At 32.9% G+C, this 27,332-nt stretch overlaps 1 protein-coding gene across 1 annotated transcript in view; it reads left to right on the forward strand.

Annotated features, from left to right (window-relative positions):
• The window catches only part of LOC149085522 (integrin alpha-9-like), a 166,884-nt gene that overhangs the window by 54,096 nt on the left and 85,456 nt on the right, over positions 1-27,332 (forward strand). Inside the window, exons 6-17 of the mRNA XM_089233577.1 lie at positions 3,219-3,267; positions 11,985-12,092; positions 12,498-12,586; positions 13,091-13,162; positions 18,392-18,532; positions 18,623-18,725; positions 20,262-20,353; positions 21,236-21,326; positions 24,039-24,084; positions 25,505-25,662; positions 25,770-25,930; positions 26,286-26,420. Coding sequence (XP_089089703.1) covers positions 3,219-3,267; positions 11,985-12,092; positions 12,498-12,586; positions 13,091-13,162; positions 18,392-18,532; positions 18,623-18,725; positions 20,262-20,353; positions 21,236-21,326; positions 24,039-24,084; positions 25,505-25,662; positions 25,770-25,930; positions 26,286-26,420 — 1,245 coding nt within the window. The remainder of the gene's footprint in view (positions 1-3,218; positions 3,268-11,984; positions 12,093-12,497; positions 12,587-13,090; positions 13,163-18,391; positions 18,533-18,622; positions 18,726-20,261; positions 20,354-21,235; positions 21,327-24,038; positions 24,085-25,504; positions 25,663-25,769; positions 25,931-26,285; positions 26,421-27,332) is intronic.

Below are 27,332 nucleotides of genomic sequence, written 5' to 3' on the forward strand. Positions count from 1 at the left end.
CTACTGTCAGAAGTCTCCACACTGAGAGGTTAGTGCACCAACCCAACGTCACTCATGTTTCAAGGGATTGTATACTTACTAAAAATACTTTTTATGCAGACACCGTATTCTCAAATACCCAATTAGAAAGTTTTTGCCCTGTTTCTCCTAAGGCCAACAAACAAATTCATGTTTCTAAGTGAAATATTCACATAGATATTTGGATTCAAAAATCAGAGAAAAGTTGTTAAAGAACAGCATAAACAAGGGAAAGAAGTGTTGTCCGTTAGTTTAGCAACTCCTTGCAACTCGAATGACATATCTGAGTTCTACACATTATTTGAATAATTTTTTTAATTTGAAGTATGCCTCTCTTGGATCAACGGTTCGGCAGTTAAATGCAGCAAGGGCAATCAAGAGTGTAGTCACCCTGTATATAACATATCACAAATATACCGTAGTCAAGGAGCTGTCCTTAGGGGTGTGCAACATGTGCAGCCGAAACCAGACCCTACATACGTGATTATACGTAGTATACCCTCTAAGAAATGAACAAAATACTGAATTAAATTTGTTTTATTATGAAAAAGTAGTTTTGTGCCTCCTAATATCCTAAATAATTTTACGAATCGGTAAACATCATTTGTTCCGGGGCCCTTGTAATTTTTTTCGCACTAGGTACATTAAGACGACAAATGCTTGATCCGGCAGATCAATTATCTAGTTTTGACTTGTGACCCTGGATATCATTTCTGAATTTATTAGAGATGAAGTATTGCTGATGGGTAAAACGTTTTTGAGTATATTCGAATATAGTTAATTAATAAGTGATTAGTTATTTGAGTAATTAGTTAATATGTGTTGCTATCAATTAGTTATTTATCAAAAATCTTTGAGTAATGTGTTAATGAAAGATTAATTATTGAGTATTTCTAATGAGTAAAAGTTTAGTAAAGTAATTTAGAGTTAGAGTAACCGCATGTAATTAGTTATTCAGTAAAATGTTTTTGACTAATTCATTGCTGAATAATTAATTATTGATCATTTTTGTCGTACTATGGTCATTTTCTGCGGTGAGTAAGTATCTTGTTGACCTGGACCACAGTACCTAATTAGGTGTGTGTTTGGTATTGCTACAGTGCTGTAAGCATATTGGTTTATCACTTTTATCGCACAGACTTTCATAGGCATATGCAGGATTTTCTCAAAGAGGAGGTGGTATATTCAATCATTGTTTTCTTCTGAAGAAAGTGGGGGGGGGGGGGGTTTCTGTGAAAAACATCAAAATTTCATTTTACTTATCTCCAATAATTATTTTTTGCACATTTTGAACACTGAGGGGAAAAAATGTTTACTTAACACCTTGTGCGCATGATAAAATAGCATGGCATCAATATCAGTAAAACTCCTCTCAACAGTCACCGCTCTTTTTACGGTCGAACAATATAATTTCCCCTTTTATAACAAAAATATGCATTTCAAACCAGGTTGTCAAATTTGCTCCCCGGGCAGATACCCATTTCCCCTCCGAGCTTTTTGGGGAAAATTGTTTTTGAAGAAAATGTGTTGCTTTGAGGTTAAAATTTTATTTTAAGGTTAGTTTTTTGTATTTCAAAAATTGCTGTATAGTGCAGTGTTTAGAATATGTATATTTTGAAGTATTTTTAAAAGATTTTTTGGGAGCAAAAATGTTATAATTTCTTGGAATCACAAACACACTTTTTTATATAATATATATATATATATATATATATATAATTCTTCTACCTTTTTTTATGTAAGCATTTAGGTACGAGATTCACATATTAAAATATTACAAGAAACCGCAAACAGAAAATGTAACCATGAACTTAGATATGTAATATATGTATTATACCTGATATGTGTATATATGTATTATACCTGATATGTAATACCTGTTATGTAATACGTGATAAACATATCCAAAGAAATTATTGCTTATTTATAATACACAATAATTTTTCACACACACACACAAATCCTTGTATAAATAAATTAAAGCCTCTGTGAAGAATTAAACCAATGTATGTAAACTGAATTTTCATTCAAAAATATTTACATGTTTGCATTACTTTTTTATAAGTTTTATACAGGTACATTAGATTTTCGTTCATTTTTATAAGTTGAAACTTCACACTGGTCCTACATTTTCAGGGGGAAAAAACAAGGAAAAAAACATGATGTTATTCAGATTGATGTCTCATCCCTTGTATAATTTAAACTGAAAATATAAAAAACACTTGCACATGCTTGTATAAGAATCTCATTTTTAATTCATATATTCTAAGTTAATAATATTTGACTTTTTGATAATGTTGAAAGTGAAGTTATTTAAAAATATATTTTCTATTGTGTATTTAACCAAAGTCTTTGTGCACTCAGTTTAACCAAACTGAATGCACAAAGACTTGGATACCCTTAGCAACACCTAAAAATGTTTACTTTGGATTATTTTTGACTCCTATTTTTTACATTTTGTAATACAAACAGACTGCAAATAATTCATTGAAAGTGAGTGTTTTCTGGTACAGTAGAGCCTTGAAAAAAAAATTCATCGCTAATCCATCACCAAACTAATGTCAAATTGTGAAACCTTGAATTTTGAGACAATATCACCCATATATGTCTTACCAGCAATTTCATGCATGTGCATTTGCAGTCGCGAGGAATCTGAACAGTTGAGTTGCAAAACACCACTCTATAATTAAACAGTATTAATTTTATTTTCATTAATTTTTTTCAATACATAATATAAAGTTCTTTCACTTTAATTAATTAGCTTATTTCGAATTCAAAATGAACTAAGTTTACAATAAGAAATCACGTGCTTAATACTACAGTAGTAGCTAGCTGGTTGTCTGTCAACCACTGATGGCATAATAAGAAAATGTTGGTGGTCAACTACAAATTTTGACATTATCTGCATTTTTATATCGATTTTGCCCATTTTGCATTTTGGCTCATGATGTCACCAACACAAGACACAAGATAAATGAAAAAATTACACAAAAGTATTTCATATGAATAAATTAAATTTTTAGATAGTTGTTTTACATGTATGTTATTATTATTACATTATTAGATGTTTGTAACTAAAAAAAGTTCATGTTAGTGGTCCTTGTCAAAATTGTGAGTTTAGTGGTCTGTGAGGTCCAGAAGGTTAGCAGCCACTGCAATATTGCATGAAAAATATTAATGAGTTATCATTCACTGTGTAGGATGGAAAGTTCTTGCTTTTGGGTGCTCCAGGATTTTATGACTGGTCAGGTATGTAAATCTTTATAGGAAATTTTTACTTAATTTACTTATTCACTGTATGAAAATGATGTCACTCTCCACTATCTGAACAAAGCTTTACACAACTGGCTGATACGAAGATGGATTCAGGAAAGAAATTCAACTGCTTCCACAGGAAATCAAACCATTGTCTCCTCGCAATCCACACATCCATGGAATCCATCTTTGCATCAGCAGTTGTCTAAACCTTTGTTTGAATAGCAAAGAGTGGCATCGTCTGGTGGCACAAGTTGCCATCTGGTGGCAAATGTCAGTATATCTGCTCTATTAGGTGTTATTAGGTATATTGCTCTCTATGTGTCTGTCTATTGTATGGTTCCATTCACCATGTATATGCTCTAAGGAAAGATGTTTGTGGCTACTGTAACATAGTGGTCTAGTGCACTCCCCCGAATTGTGAAGGGGCAGTGGTTTGATTCTTCATGGAGGCAGTTGAATTTTCTTTCCTGAATCCATCTTTGCATCAGCTAGTTGTCTAAACCTTTGTTTGTTCACTGTAGCATTTCAAAATGAGTTTTACAAAATTAAAGAACAGTATGATTAACAATGAAGAAGAATTTCTTTGGGATAAAGAACCATTGTGGTCTTGAATACCATTCCATGGGAAGGGGGTATCATAGTTTGGTTCAGTGTTCACTTTCGTCATCTTTTTCATCATGTAAGGATGGATTTTTTTATAAAATATAGCAGCTTATCTCAGTTTTTAATATCTGAGCAGAAAGTACTCATATTAACAAAATGGGTAGATACAGTCAGACCTTGATATAATGAACCCTGATTCACCGAATTCCTCGTTTAGACATTTTTTTTTCTGATATTCTGGTGAAAATAAAGACCTACCCCCTTTTTAATGAATAAAAACTTGAAATATAATGAATTTTTTTAACTATCCTTAATTTTTTTCTTATCACCTAAAACCACTATCAGAAGATTTAACTTTCCAGGATTCGACCTTCAGCTGACGAACAAAAAGGGGAATCAGGAATCAGTTCCTTTTTGAATAAAGGAGACAATAAAGTAATTTAGAGTGTGCAATGGGAGCGTTTCAGTGTGGCCAATTGGTGTGCACTAATACCATAAAGCATTGTGTTGTCAACATGTTTATATTTCAGTGAAGAAATAAAGTTACTCAAAGTTTGTGCTCTGTCTTGACAAGCAAAGATTGGCAGGTCATCTAAAGAAGAAAGCATCTTTTGTTTAGCAAAAAAATGACAATTTTGTTAGAATTTGTTCAAAATGTTGGACATTCCAAACAGACATCTGACAAGCAAATGTTTCATGTATCCTGATTCTGTTCTTAAGTTTATATATATTTTTTTAAATTGTTATCAGAATCAAGTTGTAGCAGCAACTCCAAAGTCAGTAGCTTTTAAAATTTGCTGTTTTGAGTGAGTTTATGACCTTGATCAATTTGACCCCATGTTAACAATTTCCTTGATTTAACAAATATAATTGTCTGTTTCTTCCAATTTGTTAAATCAGGGTTCGGCTGTATAAATTATTTTTCCATGGCGTTCTCTGATCACCACGTGGGAGAAGAATGTAATGACAATGTTTCCATTGTATTTCAAATAGGATTGGCCCTCGTAACATTCTTGTCCACATGTGTATTCAGTAGAGAAAGTTTTGATTGTTTTTACAAAACAATTGGTGTCAAACACTATTTTTTGAAAAGTTAAAAAAATATGCAATGAAAACCAATTCTTTCTGAAAGATTGTTTTATCAACAACCATTTAGCAAATAATATTACAAGAAATACAAATAAAAACTAGGGCTGGAAATTGATTAAAAATTTTAACTGGTTAATCATTTTTTTTAATTGATTAAATATTAAATTTTTTTAATAGGTCAAATATTTTTTGAATGGTAACCATTCATAGCAAACATAGTATTGATAGCTACCAACGTATGATTGTACTTATACAATATTAATTGATGCTTCAAAAAATATTTTATTCATTTCCGCACCTATTTTCTAGATGTGAACAAATATAGGAATAAATTAAGAAATTCTGGCTGCCTACATGAAGCAATTCACCTATTTTAAGTGTGTATAAGAAACCTCTTTTTGACAAAAATTGGGTCCCAGAAATAGGGAGTTTCCTATACATTTATAATGTTATAGATATTAACGAATTACTCAACTCCTCAAAACTCAAATTAAAAGGATGAGAGTGACTATGATGATGATAATGAACTAGTTGATGTAGCTGATTTTGATGTATCAGATGGAGAGTGATGAGGAATTTAATGAGCGTTTCTAGGATGAATAAAAAATATATTTTTTATTTTGAGATATATAAATAAAATATATCTTTGATGAAAATTATTTTCCAAATTTTAAGCCCAAAAAATTAAGGGGAGGGGGATTCCTTATACACATTAAAATGTGGTAATATGCTAAACATACTTGTCGTATCCTGTAATTTCTTAACTCTTGTCTATTTTTTTTTTTAAAAATTGGTTATTTTAGGTTGATCCCGAATTTTGAAACTACTTTTGATCTTCACACTATTGCTTGTTTCCCTGAGAAACTGTATGGAATATCTAAGACATTGTTTCACTCCCAAAAGGTTCTGGGGAAAAGGCTGATGCTCCCTGAATACCAAAACTGCTGTTCTGTTCACAGTGGAAACAATATATTTTGAGCTTTTCTTCTAAAACTCCCATCAAACTCACAACCTCAATTTGGAACTGAAATCAACAGCAGTTTTCATTGAAATTATTTGTATTCCTCAATGCTAAAAATTTTTAAAAATTATTAATTCAAGAATATTTAAATATGGTCACTTATCTTAAATATTATGTATGAGAACATAATTTAAGACATCTAATCAGTTTTGTCAAATAAATCAAGTCAACTCAGAAACTTTTAAGGAAAAGTTTAATGGAATTTTAATTGTATTGATCAAGTTGATTAACTCAACTTGAATTTTTAACCATGATTAACATTTGACCAAATTAATTAATTAATTGAACCAGCCCTAAAAATGCAGTTATCAATATTCAATAATCTTGAATCCTGCAAACTACGTGGCTACAGAAGTCGCCAACTGAAGGGGGGGGGAAATTTTTTGGGCACAAACTGAAAGGAAAGGGCAATTTTTTTTTATCATCAAAATATCATTCACGTACTCTTGAAAAATGTCCAGAACCAGCCCTGCATGGGCGGAGATATGGGGGGGCATTGCCCCCAGCATCAAAGGTGGAGTCTACTGATCTAATGTATATATGTATATATGAATTGACATCATCATCATTGTGCCCCCCCCCCAGCAATAATGGCCATGCCCCCCTTCAGACTTCCAAGTCTATCTCCACCTATGCAGCCCTGATCAGCATAGCAACACTTTAGAGCAAATGACTTAAAGAATAAAGAATGGCATGGTCAGGGGGTCTTAAAAAGCTTATTGAGAATACCTGAACATGTGTTTGCTTAACATATTCACCTTTAGAGCTAAAAAAACCAACATATTCAAGGAAACAGATTTAATGACAAGGGAAAGTGTACAATGAGCATACTGCACCAGTTTGTTCAAGGCTGCAACATAAGTTTTTTAACAGCATAAGCAAATACGGGGGGAGAATGGGCCAACTACCCCCCACCCTGTATGTTCAACAGTGCATGTTTTTACTCACTGGTCATTAAATTTTCAGTGTATCATTTCTTTTGATTTGCTCCATTCAATCATGTCAAAAGGAGTTCTTTCAATATCTGAAAACGGGAAATTTGTGATTATCAAACCAATATAAACTGAAATCATTGTTGCCTCAATTGGCGTATGCAAAGGGGGTTTTGGGGTTCTAACCCTTTCCTCAAGCCGAGATTATAGTGTTATTTTGCAGGAAAACACGCAACCCCTATGCCTATGGTTGGCATTATTTCCCTTTGTTTTGTTCGTATATAGTCGACACTTGTTTTGACAAACTTGTGCTGACTTGATAATCAGTTCATAAATGGGACAGACAATAACAAAAGTGCAAGTGCAGGAAATAAAAAATTGGTTATTTTTCCACATTTATTGATGATTTTAAAAAAAACTCATATTTTTGTTTGCTTCATTGCAAAATTTTGATATATATAAGAGTCCATAAAATTGATGTAGGATATAATTTCCCACTGAGAATTTTGCTTCTCTGAAATATTTTTGAGGTAATGGAATGCCACTGGAATCACTTGTCACAGAAATGATCTTCGATTAGAGAATTCAATGTAATTTTTTGAATCTCATATTTTTTGACAATTTCTGTCTTTGTAAGAATTCGCACATTAATTTGTTTTAAATTTTTTTTTCATCCAAAGTCAAGCACAATCTTTTCTGTTTTGTTGACATCATAGTGATTTGCAAAGAGGAAAGTACACAAACAGCAGTTGACCAAAGTAGAGCTTGATTAACTCAGAAATGGCCTGATCAACTCAGAAATGTCCTTATCAACAAGCTAATGCAGCAGTTCTGAAACTTTTCTGAGCTGGCAGATAAGCATTGAATAGGGAAAAGGGGCGACTTGGGTGGAAAAAGTTTGAGATGCCCTGCTCTAACCTAAAGTTATTCGATGCAATGCTTTTTTTTTTGATAAAACGAAGTGATTCCATTATACCAGGTGATTTAATACAGGCCTCCAAAAAGAATAAATGAATTTAGTGAATTAAAGAGTAATGAAAGTAATAATTACTATTTTCATTGGCCTTGGCCGAAGCACCGGCCTGCAAAATTGAACTGAAGTAATTCCAATATTTATGTTCACTCCAATCTATTCAAATAGGCAACTTGACAATTCTGTGGTGTTTGGTCAGAACATAACTCCAAAATCACATTTTTGAGATATAAGCATTTTCATTGTCATTTAAAAATCAGAAATAAAGCATACACATAAATGCAAATGAAAATATCATACGTCAGCATGTTTTTTAGCCATGGGCACGTATTCGTGCATTTATCTCACTTCTAATTAGTTATAATTAGCAAGACTTACTACTAGATCAAAAATTCATTTTTTGGAGATATCATGTTATGACCAAACACCACAGAATTCTGTTACAGTCATTTATACGATGTTCAAGAGGCTGAATCAAAACATTTTATAAATGTGTAAGTCAAAGTCAAATAACTGAGCTTTTTTAAAAAATTATCTCCCCCATACATACAAAATGTTATAAAATTTAATGTGTTTGTTTGCATTCCAATTCTGTTCTAAAAAAAATATCATTTCATACTTGAGAGGAAATTTAATCACATTTCAAATCACTTAAATAAAATTTATCACAGCATTACTTTTGGGGCTCAACATTGGGTACAAAATTGCAACAAAATCTTCTCAACTTGCAAAAATTTCCCCATCTTGGACTCTCGTTTTCTTTTTTTTGCAGTAGATGTTTTTCAATCAGGAGCTTGCTCTTTAGTTTTGTTTCTCTGCTTTATAATCGTTTCAAAAAGTTGAAATGAGGATATTCAACTGGTTTTCAAGATGAACTTTTGTTATTAATTTAAAATTCGTATTGAATTCTTCCAAAATTTCCAGTTTTTTTTGAGAGAGCATTTTTTTGTTTTTTTTGACATTACCAACAGCAGATTTGACACAGTCAGCAAACAGTGCCGTCTGAACGCATGCCCCCACCCGAGTAAGACCGGGGACCTCATAAAAATGGGAACTAATTGAAATTTTTGAGAATTTTCCAAGTTGGGCCTCAGAAAAATCAATTGGCCCGGGGGGTCCATGGCGCTCTTAAGACAGCCCTGTCAGCAAGCAGAGCACTACATCAAAAGAAAATTCTACAGGAAATGATCGAAAGAAATTATTGTGCATGCGTACTGTACTCTTTTTGTCAGACCTGTACCCTCCAAATGCTTACAATAGACTTTCTTACCCTCTCGGGATAACGCTGAAAACATTGGGAGGAATAAAAATTCTGAAAGGCTGTCAAAACAATTGAAACACATTTCTTTGGGACTCGCCACATCTGCGTATTCTCAGAAGCAAGAAATAAACAAATCACCTAAGTGTCCACTCTAAATGATCATCAGCCATCTCACTGGCAATTTTCATATACGTCAGCAATCACCCTAAAATTTATGTCTTTTGCTGTGACGATATGCAAGAAGAGCTGTTGCAGCAACACGTTTTCACTGCACATAACCATTTTGTGCGCATTTGATAGATATAAATGATGTTTGTTTTTTTTTTCAAAAGTTTCCAAGTTTGAGTCGAAGTGAAAACGTCAAATAATTACATAGATTTATTGTAGTTAACTTGAGATGCTCAAAATAAAAATTTAATGAAAATTTACATTTTTAACTTTGATTACCATTCTTTTGGGCTAGAACTATGTAGGATTCACCCGCGTGGGGAAAAAAATTAATCCTTTATGTACACACTCGTTCAACTATTTTACTAAAAGATTTCGAGCAACTGCATTTTTGCAGATGTGAACTATAAATATTTTTCTGTTCGATATGTTTCTGTTAGCGAATATTGCACTGAGAAACATGCAATTTTTCTGTTGGCATCAGGAGAGACAATGCAACAACTTTCTAATTGGAAGTTAAAGGACGGGAAATCAAAGAAAAATTTAGATTTTTTTTTTGTTTTGAGCCACACACACTGTATTTTCCGAGGATGATATCACTTTCCGCTATCCATACGAAGGTTTCAACGGTTGGCTGATGCGAGATGAAGTTAGGAAGGAAAAATTCAGCTGTGCTCTTGCTAGGAATCGAACCCACGTTCTCGAGCTTTCTGGGTGAGCACACTAGACTACAAAGGCAAAGAATATCAATTTTTCCTTGGAACTTGTATGTGATGAACGGTCGGACCTAACTCAGGCCTCTGGTGCCAGTTACACTGCCACCAGTCCATGTACGGTCCCGTTTAGCACACACAAGCTCTAACGAAAGATTGAGATATTCGTTGCCAATGCAGTCTAAGGCGCTCACCCGGCAAGTGAGAGAACGTGGATTCGATTCCCCGCAAAGACAGTTTTGAATGTTCTTCCTTCCCTAAATTCATCTTCGCATCGGCTAACCGTTGAAAAAAACACTATTTCCACTCTCAAAACTGGTAAAGGGTAATCTTTGAAAGTATTTTGAGCATTTTTTAAATTGAAACTATACCTCTCCGACGGACGATTGATAAGAAAAGGCAGCACTAGCACGTACAGGACACCCTGTATAGCTAGATAGGGGCCTCAGAAAAATTTGTTTCACCTGCGGGGATGATGCTGTTGAGATAGCATCAATCCAAAAACTGAGCATTAACGCGAGTTCTTGTTCGAAATTAACTTTGTCTCTCTGCTTTGTATACAGGACATAACAGCACCTCTCGCACACTCCACTGCATAATACATTTGAAATTAAAATTTGAAAATTTATTTGATCGCAATTTATCATTCTCATCGGCGCCCCCACGCCCCTCACCGCGAGAAATTCAAATCCCGACAGAAATCGCGAAGTGCGGCTTATACGGCGAAATTAAAATTTGAAAATTTATTTGATCGCAATTTATCATTCTCATCGGCACCCCAACGCCCTTCATCGCGAGAAATTCAAATCCCGACAGAAATCGCGAAGTGCGGCTTATACGGCAAAATTAAAATTTGAAAATTTATTTGATCGCAATTTATCATTCTCATCGTCACCCCAACGCCCTTCATCGCGAGAAATTCAAATCCCGACAGAAATCGCGAAGTGCGGCTTATACGGCAAAATTAAAATTTGAAAATTTATTTGATCGCAATTTATCATTCTCATCGTCACCCCAACGCCCTTCATCGTGAGAAATTCAAATCCCGACAGAAATCGCGAAGTGCGGCTTATACGGCGAAATTAAAATTTGAAAATTTATTTGATAGCAATTTATCATTCTCATCGTCACCCCAACGCCCTTCATCGCGAGAAATTCAAATCCCGACAGAAATCGCGAAGTGCGGCTTATGCGGCAAAATTTAAATTTGAAAAATTTATTTGATCGCAATTCATCATTCTCATCGTCGCCCCTCGCCGCGAGAAATTGAAATCCCGACAGAAATCGCGAAGTGTGGCTTATACGGCGAAATTGAATTTTTAAATTCGACAGTGTCGGGATTCTGACCGTGTCGCGTGTCGGGATTTTGACTTGTTGGGATTTCGACCCTGTCGGGATTTCGTCTGTCGGGATTGTGACTTGTCGGGATTTCGTCTGTCGGGATTGTGAACGGAACCCCAACCCAACATAAACAACTCAAATCATAACACTTCCTTTGAGGCTTGCACAGTCAGTACAACAAGGTGATCTGAACGCATGAGCTCACCCAGGGATAACTTAGAGTCTTTTGCTGTTTGAGGTGCCACTGATGATCTTTTATAGTAAGGAACATCAATTTTATCCGACTTATAGGGACTTCAGTACCAGAGGTGGATTTAACGGTAGGGGCACTGTGTGCATTACCTGGGCCTCAACTTCTGAAGGACCCTCAAAACCCCAACTTTACACTTTTTCCAATGTACCCAATATTTTCTTCTGTGCCCGGGGCCTCAACAAACTTTAATCCACTTCTGCTGCTCAGTACATTGCAGAGTCCCAAGATGCTGTTAAGAAGACCCTGGAGTAATGTATAATATGTCTCAACATTTTCTAGATGCTCTGTATATGTATAATGTATGAATAATTTGATATGATAAATTATCGATTTTAATTCATTTAAAATGTTTAGGCACAGTCATAAGCTATAGTAATCCAGACAGCGACCAAGTCAATTATAGAAATCCAATTGTTCCAGATCCTCCTACTGATCAAAATCTTTCTCCTGAGTCATACATAGGTAGGACACATTCTACATTTGTACATATTTACTATTATATTGAGATTTTGAGCAGTGTAAAAACTCAAAGCTGATTGAATATTGTGTTTCTTAAATAAGAAAAACTTTGTATTTTTTATTAATTTACTTTATTCGACGATTTCTTTAAATTATTCATTATTACTAGGGCTTTGATTTTTTTATGCCCTAAAGATGAAACGTCATTGCTGATAGGTTAAAAAACCTGAATTTACAGATCAGCAATGACGTTTCATGTTTGGACATAAAAATCTGAGCCCTAATTATTACTCTTAATCATGTAGCTACATGAGCAGAGCTATGAGGCAAACATGCCCCCCCCCCAGACCTTCATGTCCATCTCTACCTATTATCATGTGTTTGTATCTATTACTTGCTTCCCTTTAGGTTACTCTCTTACCTCAGGAAGGTTTTTTGAAAGCCCTGAAATATACATTGCAGCAGGTGCACCTCGAGATAAAAATAGTTTTGGCCAGGTTAGTATAATAGCATAGTGAACATAATAAATTTTTTACAATTTAATTTACAGTGTTTTGATATAGATATCTATTTTTTCAATATTTTTTTAAATATTTCTCACAAAAATATTTGATCTGATAGTTGCGGACTATTGCTGTCTGAGAGATTTCTGATGATATTGGACTTGTTTGATTTGGACAAAGTTGTTAAAGTAGCATATTATTTGATTCTGCTACTGCTTGGTATACATAAAAAAATTCTGATCAGTCAAACGTTTTCAGAAATATTTTATGCTGCACAAGATTATTGCATAAAAATGTTTCATAAAACTTTACACTTTTGGGCTAGTCCTTTTAAATATAAAGATTAGATAAAGGAATAAAGTCTACGTACATCTGTGATCTCCCTATTTAAAATTATTATAGTTTGTATATTTCATATAGTTATTTATTAATTTTTTTTTAGAAAAAAATCAAAATATGAAATGAATGAATAAAATATTAAAGGTACATTTTTTTAAGGTATATATAATAAAGGCTCTGAGATCACCTTCAGACAAATTCCAAGTATATATGAAAAAAGGAGGAACTCAGGTAAGCTACATTAGGGATTTGCTAATTAATGTGTCTGAAATATTTCAAAAAATTAGTAGTTGGAATTCTGTATATTTTTTTCAAAGTTCAAGCTATCAGTAAATTTTATTTGCATTAAAAAATTACATTGAAGAAAAACGTCTTATTTTTCTAAACATTATTCTTTCATTATTTTATGAAGCATATTGCTTTCTTGATAACTCACCAAGCTTGTAGTTGACACCTTTTTTTTAAAGGTATGCATTTTTTTACGGTACGATTATATATGAAAATGAACAGTGTGTGTGTAAAACTAGAGCATCCCTTCTCCATGTTATTATTTATCTCTGCTGCAATGAAGTCTCTCAGGTGTCTCCCCCCCCCCCCATTTGAGTTTTAAATCTACTACCATTTTTTTAAATTATATCAAACTGCATGTTCTATGTGGGGATCTCTGTGATTTTTAAAAGACTAATGATGGAAGTTATTATTATAACACAATGTAGACAACAGTTAAAAAAATATCTCATTGTAGAGTAATTTATCATTATATTGAGCATCATTATAGTGAGGTTTCACTGTAATAACATTTCCCCCTTCTCATATCAGTATGATTTTATGACTTTCTTGCATGCATAATTTTTCCCCTGTTTAGGAACTGCCTTTTTTTATTTTTCTTATAGTTATTTATTCATTCATTTATCATTTCTTAAAAAAGAGTTGTTTGTTCAATACTATGTTTCTCTTCCTGCCACTCTGCATGCCTATGATTAGAAGATTATCATAAGTCATAAGTATGATTAGAAGAAAGTTGTTTGTAATCACTGAGAGTTTCTAGTGCTCTTTTAAAGCTTTTGCAAACATTTTGAGATTTTTTTAAAAATTATTCTCCATATCAATCTCTTTATCATTGTCATATTATTTCTCTGTTACTGAATCATTGAAAATCTACATGTGCCTATTCCTCCATTGCCTATATTTATTTATTTATACAATGTTGCTGGCCCAAGGCCTATACAAGAGAATGCAGTTGAGTGGGACATAGATATTGTTTGATATTGTGCAAAAACCTAGTGACAGTGAGGGAGTTGACAATAGACTGGGGAGTTTGTTCCATCCACCAATGGTATGAGTAAAGATGTATGTAAAACAGTCAGTGGAAGCAAAAATTAGTTTTATTTTAAGAGAATGGTCGAGTGTTCTGGAGATGTAGGATGGATTGGCTAAAATACCAGAAGTATCAAAGTTAAGATGACCATGATAGATCTCTTATAAAACTGGGTTAATCAAGAAATAAGATCAAGAGTAGCAAGGGGGGAGGAGATTAAGTTTGTTTTTAAGTTCAGACACGGAGACAAGGGATGACCAGCAGTCGTGGATGAAGCGAGTGGATTTGTTTTGGATTGATTCAAGTTTTTCAATGTTATTGAAAGTGTAGGGGTACAAGATTTCAGCAGTGTAGGAGAGTAAGGGAGAGGTGTAAGTTTGGCAGCAGAGCAATCTGATATCCCGAGTGGAATGTTTTGAGGTTTCGGCAGAGGAAGAAAAATTTGTTGAGACATTTCTGAAAGACGTAATCAACATGTTTGTTCCAGCATAGGTCAGCTGAGATCATGGCGTCAAGGTATTTAATTTCAGAAACTTGGGATATGGTTAAATTATCGATTGAGTAAAAGTATTCAAGAGGAAGTAATTTATGAGTAACTCTCATGAAAACTGTTTTTGAAATATTGATAGGCATCTGACATAGTGAAGACCAGTCAGAGATAGAAACCAGATTATTTTGGAGAAGTTCTTGATCATACTGTTGGTGAATGATGCAGTAGATAATGCAGACATCAGCAAAGAATCTAGTGGTGCAGTTGAGGGTTTGAGGGAGATCATTAATGTAAATCAAGATATTACACATCCTTTGTATGTTGTGAAGAATGAAAAAAAGATGTATATACAGTGAAACCTGTAAAACATCAAGAATATTCCCTTTTAGACAGATTTCCATTTTAAAAAGGTGCATATCAAAGTGCTGCAACTCTTCCCTTGATGCTCTCTCATTTACAGGAATGCACGTGGTGGTATGTGGTGTTATGGGGGGGGGGGGAGAAATGATTTAAAAGAGATTCAAACACTCATCTAATTAAGGTCATTGTGGCAGAAATTTACTAATTACTTCAAGAGAGGGACAGAGGAAAAACCACAACATGTAAGGGGGAAATTTCATATCCAAATAATAATAAAATATAAATGACAACAAGACTACAAACACAATTTTCAGACCAAGAATTAAACATAACATGACCTTCATTCATGAGCATCAGTTGATGAAAATATGAGTAATGACCCAACAAATGATGGGTCGATGACACAAGCAAAACATCGTTCAAAAAACATTATCACTGACTTGTCTGGTGCATTTAAACCCAAAATAAAAACATTATCAGCATTAAATGAATGACATCAGAAACCTAGACATGGGAGAACATTTTTTTTTTCAATTATCTATGTAAATGTTACCTAATGTAACATGATGACCTTCTCCTGTGGGACAACATAGGTGAGGTCAGATCTACCTAGACCTTCAAGGGTTTAGCATGTTATCAATGAAAAGTCACAGTTTGGAGTTGTGTACCAACTCTGACCACATGATGTCTTCGTCCCTCACCTTTAGAGATCACTTTCAAGTAGTAAATGTGTAAACCATGGGGAATACAAAATGTTCAAACTTACATTTGTGATGTCATGACACAAAATATTTCCCCACTCAATATAAACATAAATGATGATTTTAAGCAATACATGAAATCGAATTGTCACTCAATATACCTTTTTCCAACAACTGCTGGTGAAATCTTGACTATTATTAAAAAATTACCCACTTATGGATCCTTTGCAGAAACAATCAATACCAAGGTCTTGAAAATTCTTCCATATAATATTTTGAATACTCTCTCAGATTTAATAAATATATGTATGGCTAGTGGTGAATTTCCGAGGTCTTTAAAATCAGCTATCGTAACCTCCATTTATAAATCTGGAGATCCCAATGATTTTAACAACTTCAGACCAATCTCAGTTTTACCCTCTATCTCAAAAAATATTTGAAACAGTTATCAAAAATATAATTTTTTCTTTCTTATCACATTTTTATTTTCTTTCCTAACAATCAATTTGGATTCCTTCCTAATAAAAATACAGAAACTGCTCTACTAACATTTACTAAACTTATCGCTGAAAATATTGATAAATCTAAAAAAAACCATTGCAATATTTCTTGATATAAGAAAAGTATTTGATAGCGTGAATTATCATATATTACTAAATAAATTGTCATATATGGGAATCAGAGATAATGCTTTCAATCTAATTGCTTCTTATTTAACCCATAGAACACGATCAGTCAAAATCCACAATAGCCTTAGCACCCCATTGGAAATAGTGAAAGGCGATCCTCAGGGATCTGTCTTGAGACCATTATTGTTTTTAATATATTCATAAATGATTTATGCAACTTAAACATAAATGGCAATATCATAACTTTCACCAATGACACTGTATTACTTTGCTCATCTGACGATTTCCAATCTCTAACTAACCTAATCAATACTGATTTAATTAAAATTCAAATATGGTTTGTTGCTAATGATCTTCAGATAAATACATCGAAAACTAAGTTTATAAATTTCTATTCCTAATCTAACATTCACTTTTTTACCCTAATTTAATTTTCCATAATCACAATTGTACTATTAATTCTGATTGTAATTATTCATGTTTCGAACAAGTTACTACAATTAAATACCTTGGCATATACATTGATCACAATCTTGAATAGAAGAGTCATGTCAAGTACTTGCAAAAAAGACTACGGCTAGCAATTTATAAATTTTACTATCTCAAACCTTACTTGAATCAGTCGTTTTTACTAACTCTTTATTACTCCTTGTTTCGCTCACTCCTACTATATGGTCTAACTGTCTGGGGTTCTGACTACCTTTCAACCCTTTACCCTATAATTAGCCTCCATAAGAGAATAATTAGAATCATCACAAATTATTTTATTATACCATCAATACAACTTCATCAACATCTTGGAATACTTACATTACGTCAATTATATTTCTATATAAATCTATTCTCCTATTCAAAGGTCAATTCTCCTTGCCTTCAAATACATCTTGATCTTCAAATAGACTTAATAATATGTATTCACTTCCGTTACCTCATAAAACACTGTTGAAGAAACATTTTACTTATCTTATCCCAAAATTCTACAATATATTACCACCAGAAATCACTCAATACTAATTTATCATCCTTTAAAAAATGTGTCAAGCAATACATGTTCTCACTTGATAGTATAGAAAATTTGTTTTAATGTTTTTCTGTTGCTTATGTAATTCTTAAATAACGTAACAGTTTAATTCAATTACATGGCTGCATCTAGTTGTTTTTGCTTTTATTCCAACATCCAAAAAATTATTTTTTTAGATGAAGCATGTAGAACTTTTTTTAAATTGCACTCCTCTGTTGCCATGAATTTTTATTTTAATTTGAATAACTTTGATTTTTTTTTAGTTGACTATTCTGTTTTCCATTCTAATTTATACTAGCATTTATGCAGAATGGGTCATTTTTTTTATTGACTCCTTGGTAAATTTTTCTCTTTTTTTGTACTGTTATATGTTAACAATAAATCTGATTTGATTTGAAAAAAAAACATTTGCCGCCCCCCCCCCCTTAGGGGTCGAATTGTGAAAAACCCCTTTCTTACTTGATCTTAACCTCATGAAACAAAACTTCTGACTAAATTTCATGAATTTCAGCTGTTTTGGCTCGGCATGATTTCTGTATATTAAATTTGAACCCTTTTATGACTACCTCTTACTTAGTCTTTACCTCATGAAACAAAACTTCTGACCAAATTTCATGAATTCAGCGGTTTCGGCTGGGTGCGATTTCTCTGTTACCTTTGAATGCTCTTTTGACCCCCCCCCCAGGGTCAAATTAAATAAATCTATTGACCAGACTTGATATTTCTAGCTCCTGCAGTTTTGGCTCGGTGAGGATGAACCAGTCTGTCAGTCAGACTGGTTAGTATTTTATATATATAAATGATAAAAAAGAAATGTTATTTTTTTTTATAATTTATACTTTCAGAAATTTTTTCCCCTGGAAATTTGTACCATTTATGAAAAGATTTCTTTTAAATTTATCATATAAAAACAATTTTTTTTGGATTACATCTGTTTTCAGTTTGGTGAATATTTTGGAGCTTCATTATTAGGCAGTGATGTCAACAATGATGGATTTACTGATCTGTTTGTTGGAGCACCATTCTTTTCTTTAGAACCAGGAGATGAAGGGAAGGTTTACGTATACATAAGTAATGGAGTGGTATGATCATCTCACGTGTCTTTTGTTTTTGAATAATTAGTGAATTAAAGTTGAATTTCTCTAGCTAAGAGTTATATTTTCTGTTGATAGGGTCTTCAGCTTTTTGCAGAACTTTTGGGAAGAAGTAAGATGAACTCTCGTTTCGGTTCCTGTATAGCTAGCATAGGTGATATAAATAAAGATGGTTTCAATGGTAAGAAATACTTATAGGAGTAATAGTGCTTATAAGAGGTAATTCTGAGGGCAGGGCCCCAGACTGCTGTCTTAACCAATCATCTGGCCGATTAATTTCTCTTTTCTCTCTTTTGGAAGTTTGAAGTTATAAAATATATTTTTTGATTAATATTTTGATTTTAAATTTTTTATTGATACATTGAGACACCATGTTCTTAGCTGTTTTTCAAAATCATCAACAAAATTAAATTATATCAACAAATTTAATAACTGAAGTAATCAATGATTAATTTTCTAAACTATGCAAAAAACTTACATGATATGATATTCCGGCATAGCCAGGTGGTTAATGCAGGGGGCCCAACATGGCACCCACAAGGGGTGGGCTGACAAGGCTCCAGCCCTAGGGCCCGGGATGATTTTAACCATTTTTTTGCTTTTTCATGCTATAAATTCATCATAACGGGGCCCGTGAAAGTGTGGGGGCCCTGCAAAAGATCCCAGCCTAGGGGCCTTGCTCTAGGATGTGGGGGCCATGGGGCCCAAGCAGGGCTGTCATTTCAACTTTTTCTAGGGGAAGGTAAACACATGTACTCAATGTATGTATATATATATCATTTTAATGTATTTTCAAAAGCCGGGGGGGCAACGGCCCCCCCCCCCCAAATGATGGGCCTGGCCTCAAGGGATCTCAAGTGCAGAAAGAATCTGATAATAATGAGATCTATAGTTATGTAGTTATGATTTTTTAGAGTAATTACATAGGCAGGTATTTCCAGCCAGTGATGCCTCAGGAAAATTGCTTTTCTCGGTAACCTATAATACCCTTAAGATGACCCTGGTGCCATAATATCTTATGTATCATTAACCCCACAGAAAAACTGGCATACCAACTGCATGTGCGAAAAGAGTACTCAAACTCTTCACTATCAAGATTGGTTTCGAAAATTCATGACAGTAGTGATAAAACATTTTCAATATGAGAAGATACCATTGTTTTTGTAATTTGTGTAGAATAATGTTGAGTTTCCCAATTTGTTAAATTTTACAATCATTTTATGAAGGGGTACTCATTTCACGTTTTCTCCAACTCCAGAGAGTATCATCATCATAAGATGTTTGCAGGTCTTTGAAGAAGTGACAAAAGACAATGATTCATTTGTACTGTTTCAAGTCCCGCAAACATCTCCTGATAATGTCAGTCATTGAATTTGGAACATCAAGTTAATACTCAAACTTGCAACAGTTCTTTAGCCTAAGAAACTATTCTTTACTAAAAACTTGATATAGTTGAAAATTTTCATGCTCATCATGAATGCAAAGTATGTGAAGTTGATAAATAGATATAAATACATAGTACACAATATTTGATATAATAAAATGAACTTTTTGCATTTCTAAAGATATTTGTGTTCTATACATGTTTTAGCTAATTTTTTAATAAAGAGAAAGAATATGATATGACTATTTCAAACCAAATTTTTAGTTATAAATAGTTAATAATATATCGTATCTGTGCTAGTGTTTACAGCAAGTTTTCTGAATTTCCATACAGATATAGCTATAGGAGCTCCATATGAAGAAGGGTCTGGAGCTGTTTATTTATATCATGGCACTGTTGATGGACTGAATATCCAATATGCTCAGGTATATTGCATTTTGGCTCATCTGTCCTTTTTACATCTACTATATTTTGAGAAGGGCCAAAAAAAAGTGAAAGAAATGCATTTGGTACCTTGAGTTAAGTGTCTTGACTTGTAGAAATAAAATTTATGAGCAAAAAATATTCACAAGAAAAGCTTCATGTTCTGGGCAAGTTTATAAATTACAAGCATGAGATGTCGAGAAATTTTGTGTTTCAAATGAACTTTAAACACACAAAAATTCAAGCACTTTGAATAAAATGAAACTGACTGATTTCTGGACCATGCTGTGTAATGTGTTTGTCTTGTAAGTAAAACTACTTTTGTTCTGCACAGAATACATTGTGCAGTACCCATGCTAATTAATTTTTACATTAGTATTAATATTGTTGGGATCTGGAAAAAATTTAAAAAAAAATCTCCCATTATTTTGTATGGGAATACTTGCTTAGAAATTATTTCTAAGTTATTTCTAGTAAATGGCATGCTAATTTATCAACACATTGCTCTCATCACTGTTCGAAAGCTACCCTTATGTCTTCTTATTAATTAAATAAATATAGTAATATCAATCGATCACAAATTACTGAATATAAGAAGTATGAATTCCATACATTAACTTCCGACTTTTAAAGAATCAAAAAAATTAGTGAGACACAAAAAATTAATTTTAGATAAAATAAAATAAAAACTGCAGCAATAAAGTGTTGTAACTGTTTGTCTCTACATAAAGATAAAACTATGCAATAGATAAAACTATGCACTCATTTCAGTCAACCACTGAAAATGATATTGATTTGTTGATTATTTTTTTTATGTAAAAAAATAAGCTTGAATGTATATGTATATTTAAAGCAAACTATTTCGCACAACATTATTTTTCTAGAGAATTGGGGCATCTGACATTAGTGCATCTCTATCTGGTTTTGGAATAAGTATATCTAAGGGATTAGATATTGATAATAATTTTTATCCTGGTAAGTACACTCAGTACATTAACATATTTCAGATTTATATCTATTAATATGAATACAGTAAAACCTGTCTAAAACGGACACTGCATGAGACGAAAACCTGTCTTAAATGGAACAAATACATACTCTTGTGAATAATTAATGTTTTTTCAATCGTAGGAAACCTCTTTAAGATGAAAACTGTCTAACGTGAAAAAGGAAAACATATTTAGTCTATTTGTAGATACAGAACTGCTAAAACAAAGAATTTTTGGCTAAGTGCAAGTTTTTGCCTTTTGGATGGGAAGAAAGTCAAGTCGTTCTGGTTCCCCTTTTGTTAGGCGAACTCTTTCACTTCTTGGGAAAAATTATGAATGCCCATTATCTATCTGAACTGCTTCTGAGGGCGGGCTTGAGAAGAAGTGGATTTGCTATTCAAAATTTAGTAAAAGCTTGTTTAGCATTTCATTTATGGTGGAAATGAGGTGACTTTTGTCAACACTCCTATTTCTTGGAAAAAGTTTGATAATTTCGGGAGAGTAATACACAAGGGGGACTGAATTATTGTTCACAATTTAGCAATAGTGTGTTTTGGCTACTGCAGAGATTTTCATTCAGTGTAGAGATGGCCACCAGCAACAAGAAACGCGTATTGAGTTTGAACACAAAAATAGAGTTTGCAGAGACATAAAAAAAGCAAAATTTAAGTGTTGCAGATATGTAGAATGTTTCTTTCACAAATGTTAATGGGGAGAGGGGTTGTTGATCTCATTGTTTGGGTTGTTTTGATTGTTGATCACTGTTTTTTATGAAAGGTATGCAATCTTTCAATTGTTATTTTACATACAGTGAAACCTCATTAGAATGAGACTTGATATAACAATATCCTTTTTAGTATGATAAATCTCTCTATAACGATATTTTTTGAAGATTTTTGAAACCGCTATAAAAAAAGATATTTTTTTTATATTTTACTCAAAATCGTTTTGAATTTAATTTTAACTTCATGACTTGTTTTTCGTTCTTCTGAAGACATCTGATAACATCAATATTTTGCACTAAAAAATTACCAAAAGCTTAAGTAAGTTGTTGGTACTTTCTGTGTAAGACAGAGTGTATAGTAGTAAAAAATTTTCATTTTTGACAAAGTTCTATTAGTTTCTTTTGAATAGCAATAGAATGAACAATACAATGTTTTACATTAAAGTTTAACTATTAGCATAATTTAGCATAATAAATATGAAATTTCATTAACGAAAGTATCATAAAGCTCTGTTATAGATTTTTTGTCAGCTAAAATATATGAGATTGAATTCAAAATAAAAAGAAAAAGTTATTCTTATTTTAATTTCATTCATCACTGTGCTTTATATCTCATTTTCTTTGATTAAATTATTTCAAATTTAAAACAATGATTAATTAATGAAACAATTTTATTCAATATACAGGGTGATTATAATTAAAGTTCCAGTACTCTGAGTAGTTTTTTTTTCAAAACCACTTATCAACAAAATTTTTTGTTGATCTTAATAATACCATGGGGGAGAGATTTATGAAATTAAAAAAAGTCCAATTTTCGATCAGCAGGTGAAAAAATGGCGCGCTTTTTTATTGCATTTTACATTTTCCCATAGTCCATATAGCGTATATATACCAAGTTTCAATTAAATACATCTACCAGAATGGACGCCACATAGGTCTGGGTAGTTTCAATATACTGACACTGCCCAGACCAATGTAGCACTAGTCAGTATACTGACACTACTCCAACCTATATAGCGCCCATTCTGGAGGACGTATTACATTAAAACTGGTATATACACTATATGGTCCATGAGGAAAAGGAAAATTCAATAAAAAGCTCTATTTTTCACTTAGTGGTCGAACGTTTATGAACCACATTCTCAACCTTTGGCAAATGCCAAAAACTTTAAAAGTGAATATCTTGTTAAATATATTTTAAAAGATGGAATTGTCTTATAAATGACTTTGCAAAGCACAGGTTCTGAATTTCACATTTAGAAGTTTTACCACACATGATGTGTATAAAGAGCCGTTTCTTTAATGTATGTATACAACCCATAAACGAAGATAGACTTGGAAGTCTGGGAGGGCACGGTCATTATTGCTGGGGGGGGGGGGGCACGAAGATGTCGATGATGTCAATTGATATATACATTTATACATTAGATTAGTCGACTCCACCTTTGACACTGGGGGGCAATGCCCCCCCCCGCCCTCCCGTATCTACGCCCATGATACAACCTCTCAAAAAAATTATGATAGATTGAGAAATCGCACATCATTTGAAAACTTTAGTATATAAATAGATTTATGTTTCTAAACAGAGGTCTATCTTAACATGGGATTATCTGGGCATGGTCCAAGTAGACACTAAATATATAGGAGGCCCCCCATGATAAAAAAAAAATTAAAACAATATTTTAATATACACAAGGTTCTAAATTAGGGTTCACTGGTACTCCAGTGCTGGGGGGAGGGAATTGAACTTTTTTTTTTTGCCAGAGAGCCGATGATGCTATTAAGACAGTTTGGTTGACAGCTACAGACATGGTTCTATGGACAAACAATTTGCAATAGCCTATAATGGTTGAGTGAAGTGATGTAAAGATGCTTTTATCACCAGAATACACAAATTTGAACAAACTTTTTTTCTCATATATTAAATGTGACATGAATTTAACAGCAATTTGCTCTTTAATTTTATTTTGTTAGATATATTGATTGGCTCCTATGCATCTTCACAAGCAGTCCTTCTTCGGTAGGTTTGATTTTAAATATAATTTTTACTCAATTTTGATTTTTAACACAAGAAATTAAATATTGAGTAATTGTTTAATTGTTTAATATGTGCTTTGTAAAATATTCATTTTAAAAATCTTAATTTTCATCAATAAAAAAAAATACTGGGTCTGCCTGCTCTCTATGGAAAGGTTGTTTAACATTTGTGTCTTAAAGTTGAAAAACTAGAGAAAAGCAACTCAAGTTATAAGTACTACTATGCTACCTGCAGGGATCAAGGCTCCCAGGATTGCATAGGCAGTGCCGTCTTAACACATGGGCCCACCTGGGCATGGCCCAGGGCTTAAAGAGAAGGGGGGGCCTCCCAAAGATGTAAATAAATGTATAAGAGGCCCCATGATGAAAAAAAATGAAAGCAATATTTTAATATATACAAGGTTCTAAATTGGGGTTGACTGATACTCCAGTGCTGGGGGAATATAAATTTTTTTCTATCCCACCTTCCACGCACATGTCAGAACAGAAGCATGAATGTGCAATGTACTTAGAAAAAAAGAACATGATGAAATGATGTTTGAATGTTTACTTTGAATGTTATTTTCCTAAAATGTTTGTAGCATGTGTTTCAATAGGGATACACATTCACGTTTCAGGCAAAGCTTAGATAGCCAAATAAGGTATCCAACCAGCTGATAAGAAACGGAAAAAGTTTGCACATTCATGTTTCTGGCATGTGAGGGAGGCAATATATAAGTTTCCTAAGTGAAAATGGGTTCATCAAAAGTGTTTCCATTTTATCACAGGTATTAGAAATAAATCATGAATTATCTGTAAATATTTTTTTAGAATTAATAGAACAAGTACTTGTTGTGAATTGGTGATATGAAATAGAAAATTTGCTTATTATAAAGATATTCTGGAAATATCACCATACAAGTGAAACTTACAGGTAGTATCAGTTTCCACTTTCCCCTCTCCCCAAGCACCAATATTCCATTTATGGAACATCAAAGAAAACAAAGAAAAAATTTTTTTCTTGAAATTTTGAATCAGATATATGAATAAGCAAAATAAGAGTCACTCATCACACACATTTCTATTGTTTTCAAAACTTTTCATCCCAATAAAATGCAATTGTATACATAAAATTAGTTTTACAATCAGTAAATTTGGTTATGATTGCAGACATTGTACAGGATAGAAAACATTTATCAAGCTCCAAGTGTTCTCCTAATAAGTTTGGTATTTTCAATTATTTCCTCTTTGTGTTCTCTTACCCAACATATACATGTATATATATAACAAAACAAATTATACTAAGGATATTTTGGTTTCAATTGCCATGTTCATTTAGGGTTGAAATTCAGAAACTGTTCCATTTTATGAAACACATTTTTCTGCTACAATGAGCGCTTTACATTTTTGCCCATACTTTCTAGGACTTATCCAGTTATTCATGTGACACCAAAGCTTGATGTCAATCCCCAGCAAATCAACACAAACATTACATCTTGTGAATATGAAGGACAGAGAGTGTCTTGCATAAATGTTACAACATGTTTATTGTATACAGGAAAAAACACTGTCATGAATTTAGGTAATTTTGTAGTTTTTTTAGAATAAAATATTTTTGTGAATTTGAGCAGGTACTCCTGTGTAAAGTTTTGTAAAGCTTCATTTTTATTTTTGTTTTATTTTTTTCAGATTTTGAGACTGAGCTTCATATGGACTTTAGCAGACAAAACAGTGGTGGTGCAATGAGAGGACATCTATTGTACGAAAATAAAAAAAGATCAGTTATCAATCGTACTATAAAATTGGACATTCTAAAAGAATCATGCTTCACATATGAAGCATACATCAGTGTGAGTAATTAAAAAATGTCTGGTATGTCCAGCCTTTTTTGTGAGACATAATTTTTCCTAATTATTTATATTGTGATTGAGTTTCCATCATACATAAAGCATGTACACAAGTCTAAGACTCATCTAACATAAACTCTTCTCAAAAAAGGATCTAACACCTCTAGTTGAAGTGCAGTCACCTTGTTTTGTTATTGCAAAAAATAAACATATTTTTTTCTTTGCCATTATTGTGAGAGCAAAGGGTGGCTCTGTTTGCTCATTATAGTTTCAAATATTTCATTCTATGATTGTTCTCATTTTTGTTCATATCAAGCATTTCAGAAATTGCTATTATGACTCTATTCTTGTATTTCAGCCTGATGCAAAAGATATTATTTTCCCAGTGGATTTCTTCTTCAATTATAAGTTAGCCAATGCAAGCAAAGAGAATGAATTTTTTAAGAATTACACTCGCATCGCTCCAACTTCACCTACCAACAAATCAAAGAGTGTAAGTATTTGAATATGTTTTTGTTAATCTTAACCCTTCGGATGCTACAAATTTTCAATAAAAATGAGTAGAGTTTAGTTTACTTCACTTTTTTTCTTATCTCATGTAACTTTATGCATACGAAAGAAAAATGATTTTTTTTCCCCTATTATCTCTCAATGCTGAACAGTAGGTTCCAAGACCAAGAAAAAAATCTCAACTAATTCTCACTGATAATGAAAAATATAATGATAATCATAAAAGTAATAATAGTAATTGCAAAACTAAGGATTTTAACTCTTGACAACTTTTTGCTTTTAGCTTAACTTCATTCCTTAATAATGACATTTGAGTATATTGAGTGTAGCACAAAAAAAATGATTGATGCAGCCAAACTCAAGCTTACAAACTTTCAAATTGCAAACAGAAATTTTTTGGAAAATCTCAGATTGGTCGTAGCTAACTTATAGTGAGAATGGTTCAAACTTATTTGATAAGATGTAATCATGATAAAAACTATTGTGTTGCATTCCAGTTTATTGGTGTTAAACCTAACAGCAGTTATGGAGATTTTTAAAAACGTCTAAATGAAAAACAGCAAACACATCTTCTTGAGCCATTTCTTGCTGAATTCATGTGGTGGTAGTAAGTTTGACATAGCAATGCTTTTGATGCCATGCCATCAGTCATTGCAGAATTATGTGCATTAAAGAAATGAATGTGAAATCTATTCATGTATCATGCATGCACAATGTTACACTTGCCAAGGTTACGTTTTGTTCTGTTGCTTGCTGACAAATTTTGCAGAGGCCATTTTAAAACTTGCAGAGATCCTTTTAATATGTGAATACCAATGATTTTCTTCAGTGTTTTTCAGAAGTGTTGCATTCAGATACAAATACAATGCCACAACAGGCAAAATGCCTAACGAGG

The sequence above is a fragment of the Pholcus phalangioides genome, unplaced genomic scaffold (assembly GCF_987345545.1).
Source record: "Pholcus phalangioides strain wild (caught in Gottingen) unplaced genomic scaffold, Ppha-v1.0 ptg000007l_1, whole genome shotgun sequence".
NCBI classification, from domain to species: Eukaryota; Metazoa; Arthropoda; class Arachnida; order Araneae; family Pholcidae; genus Pholcus; species Pholcus phalangioides.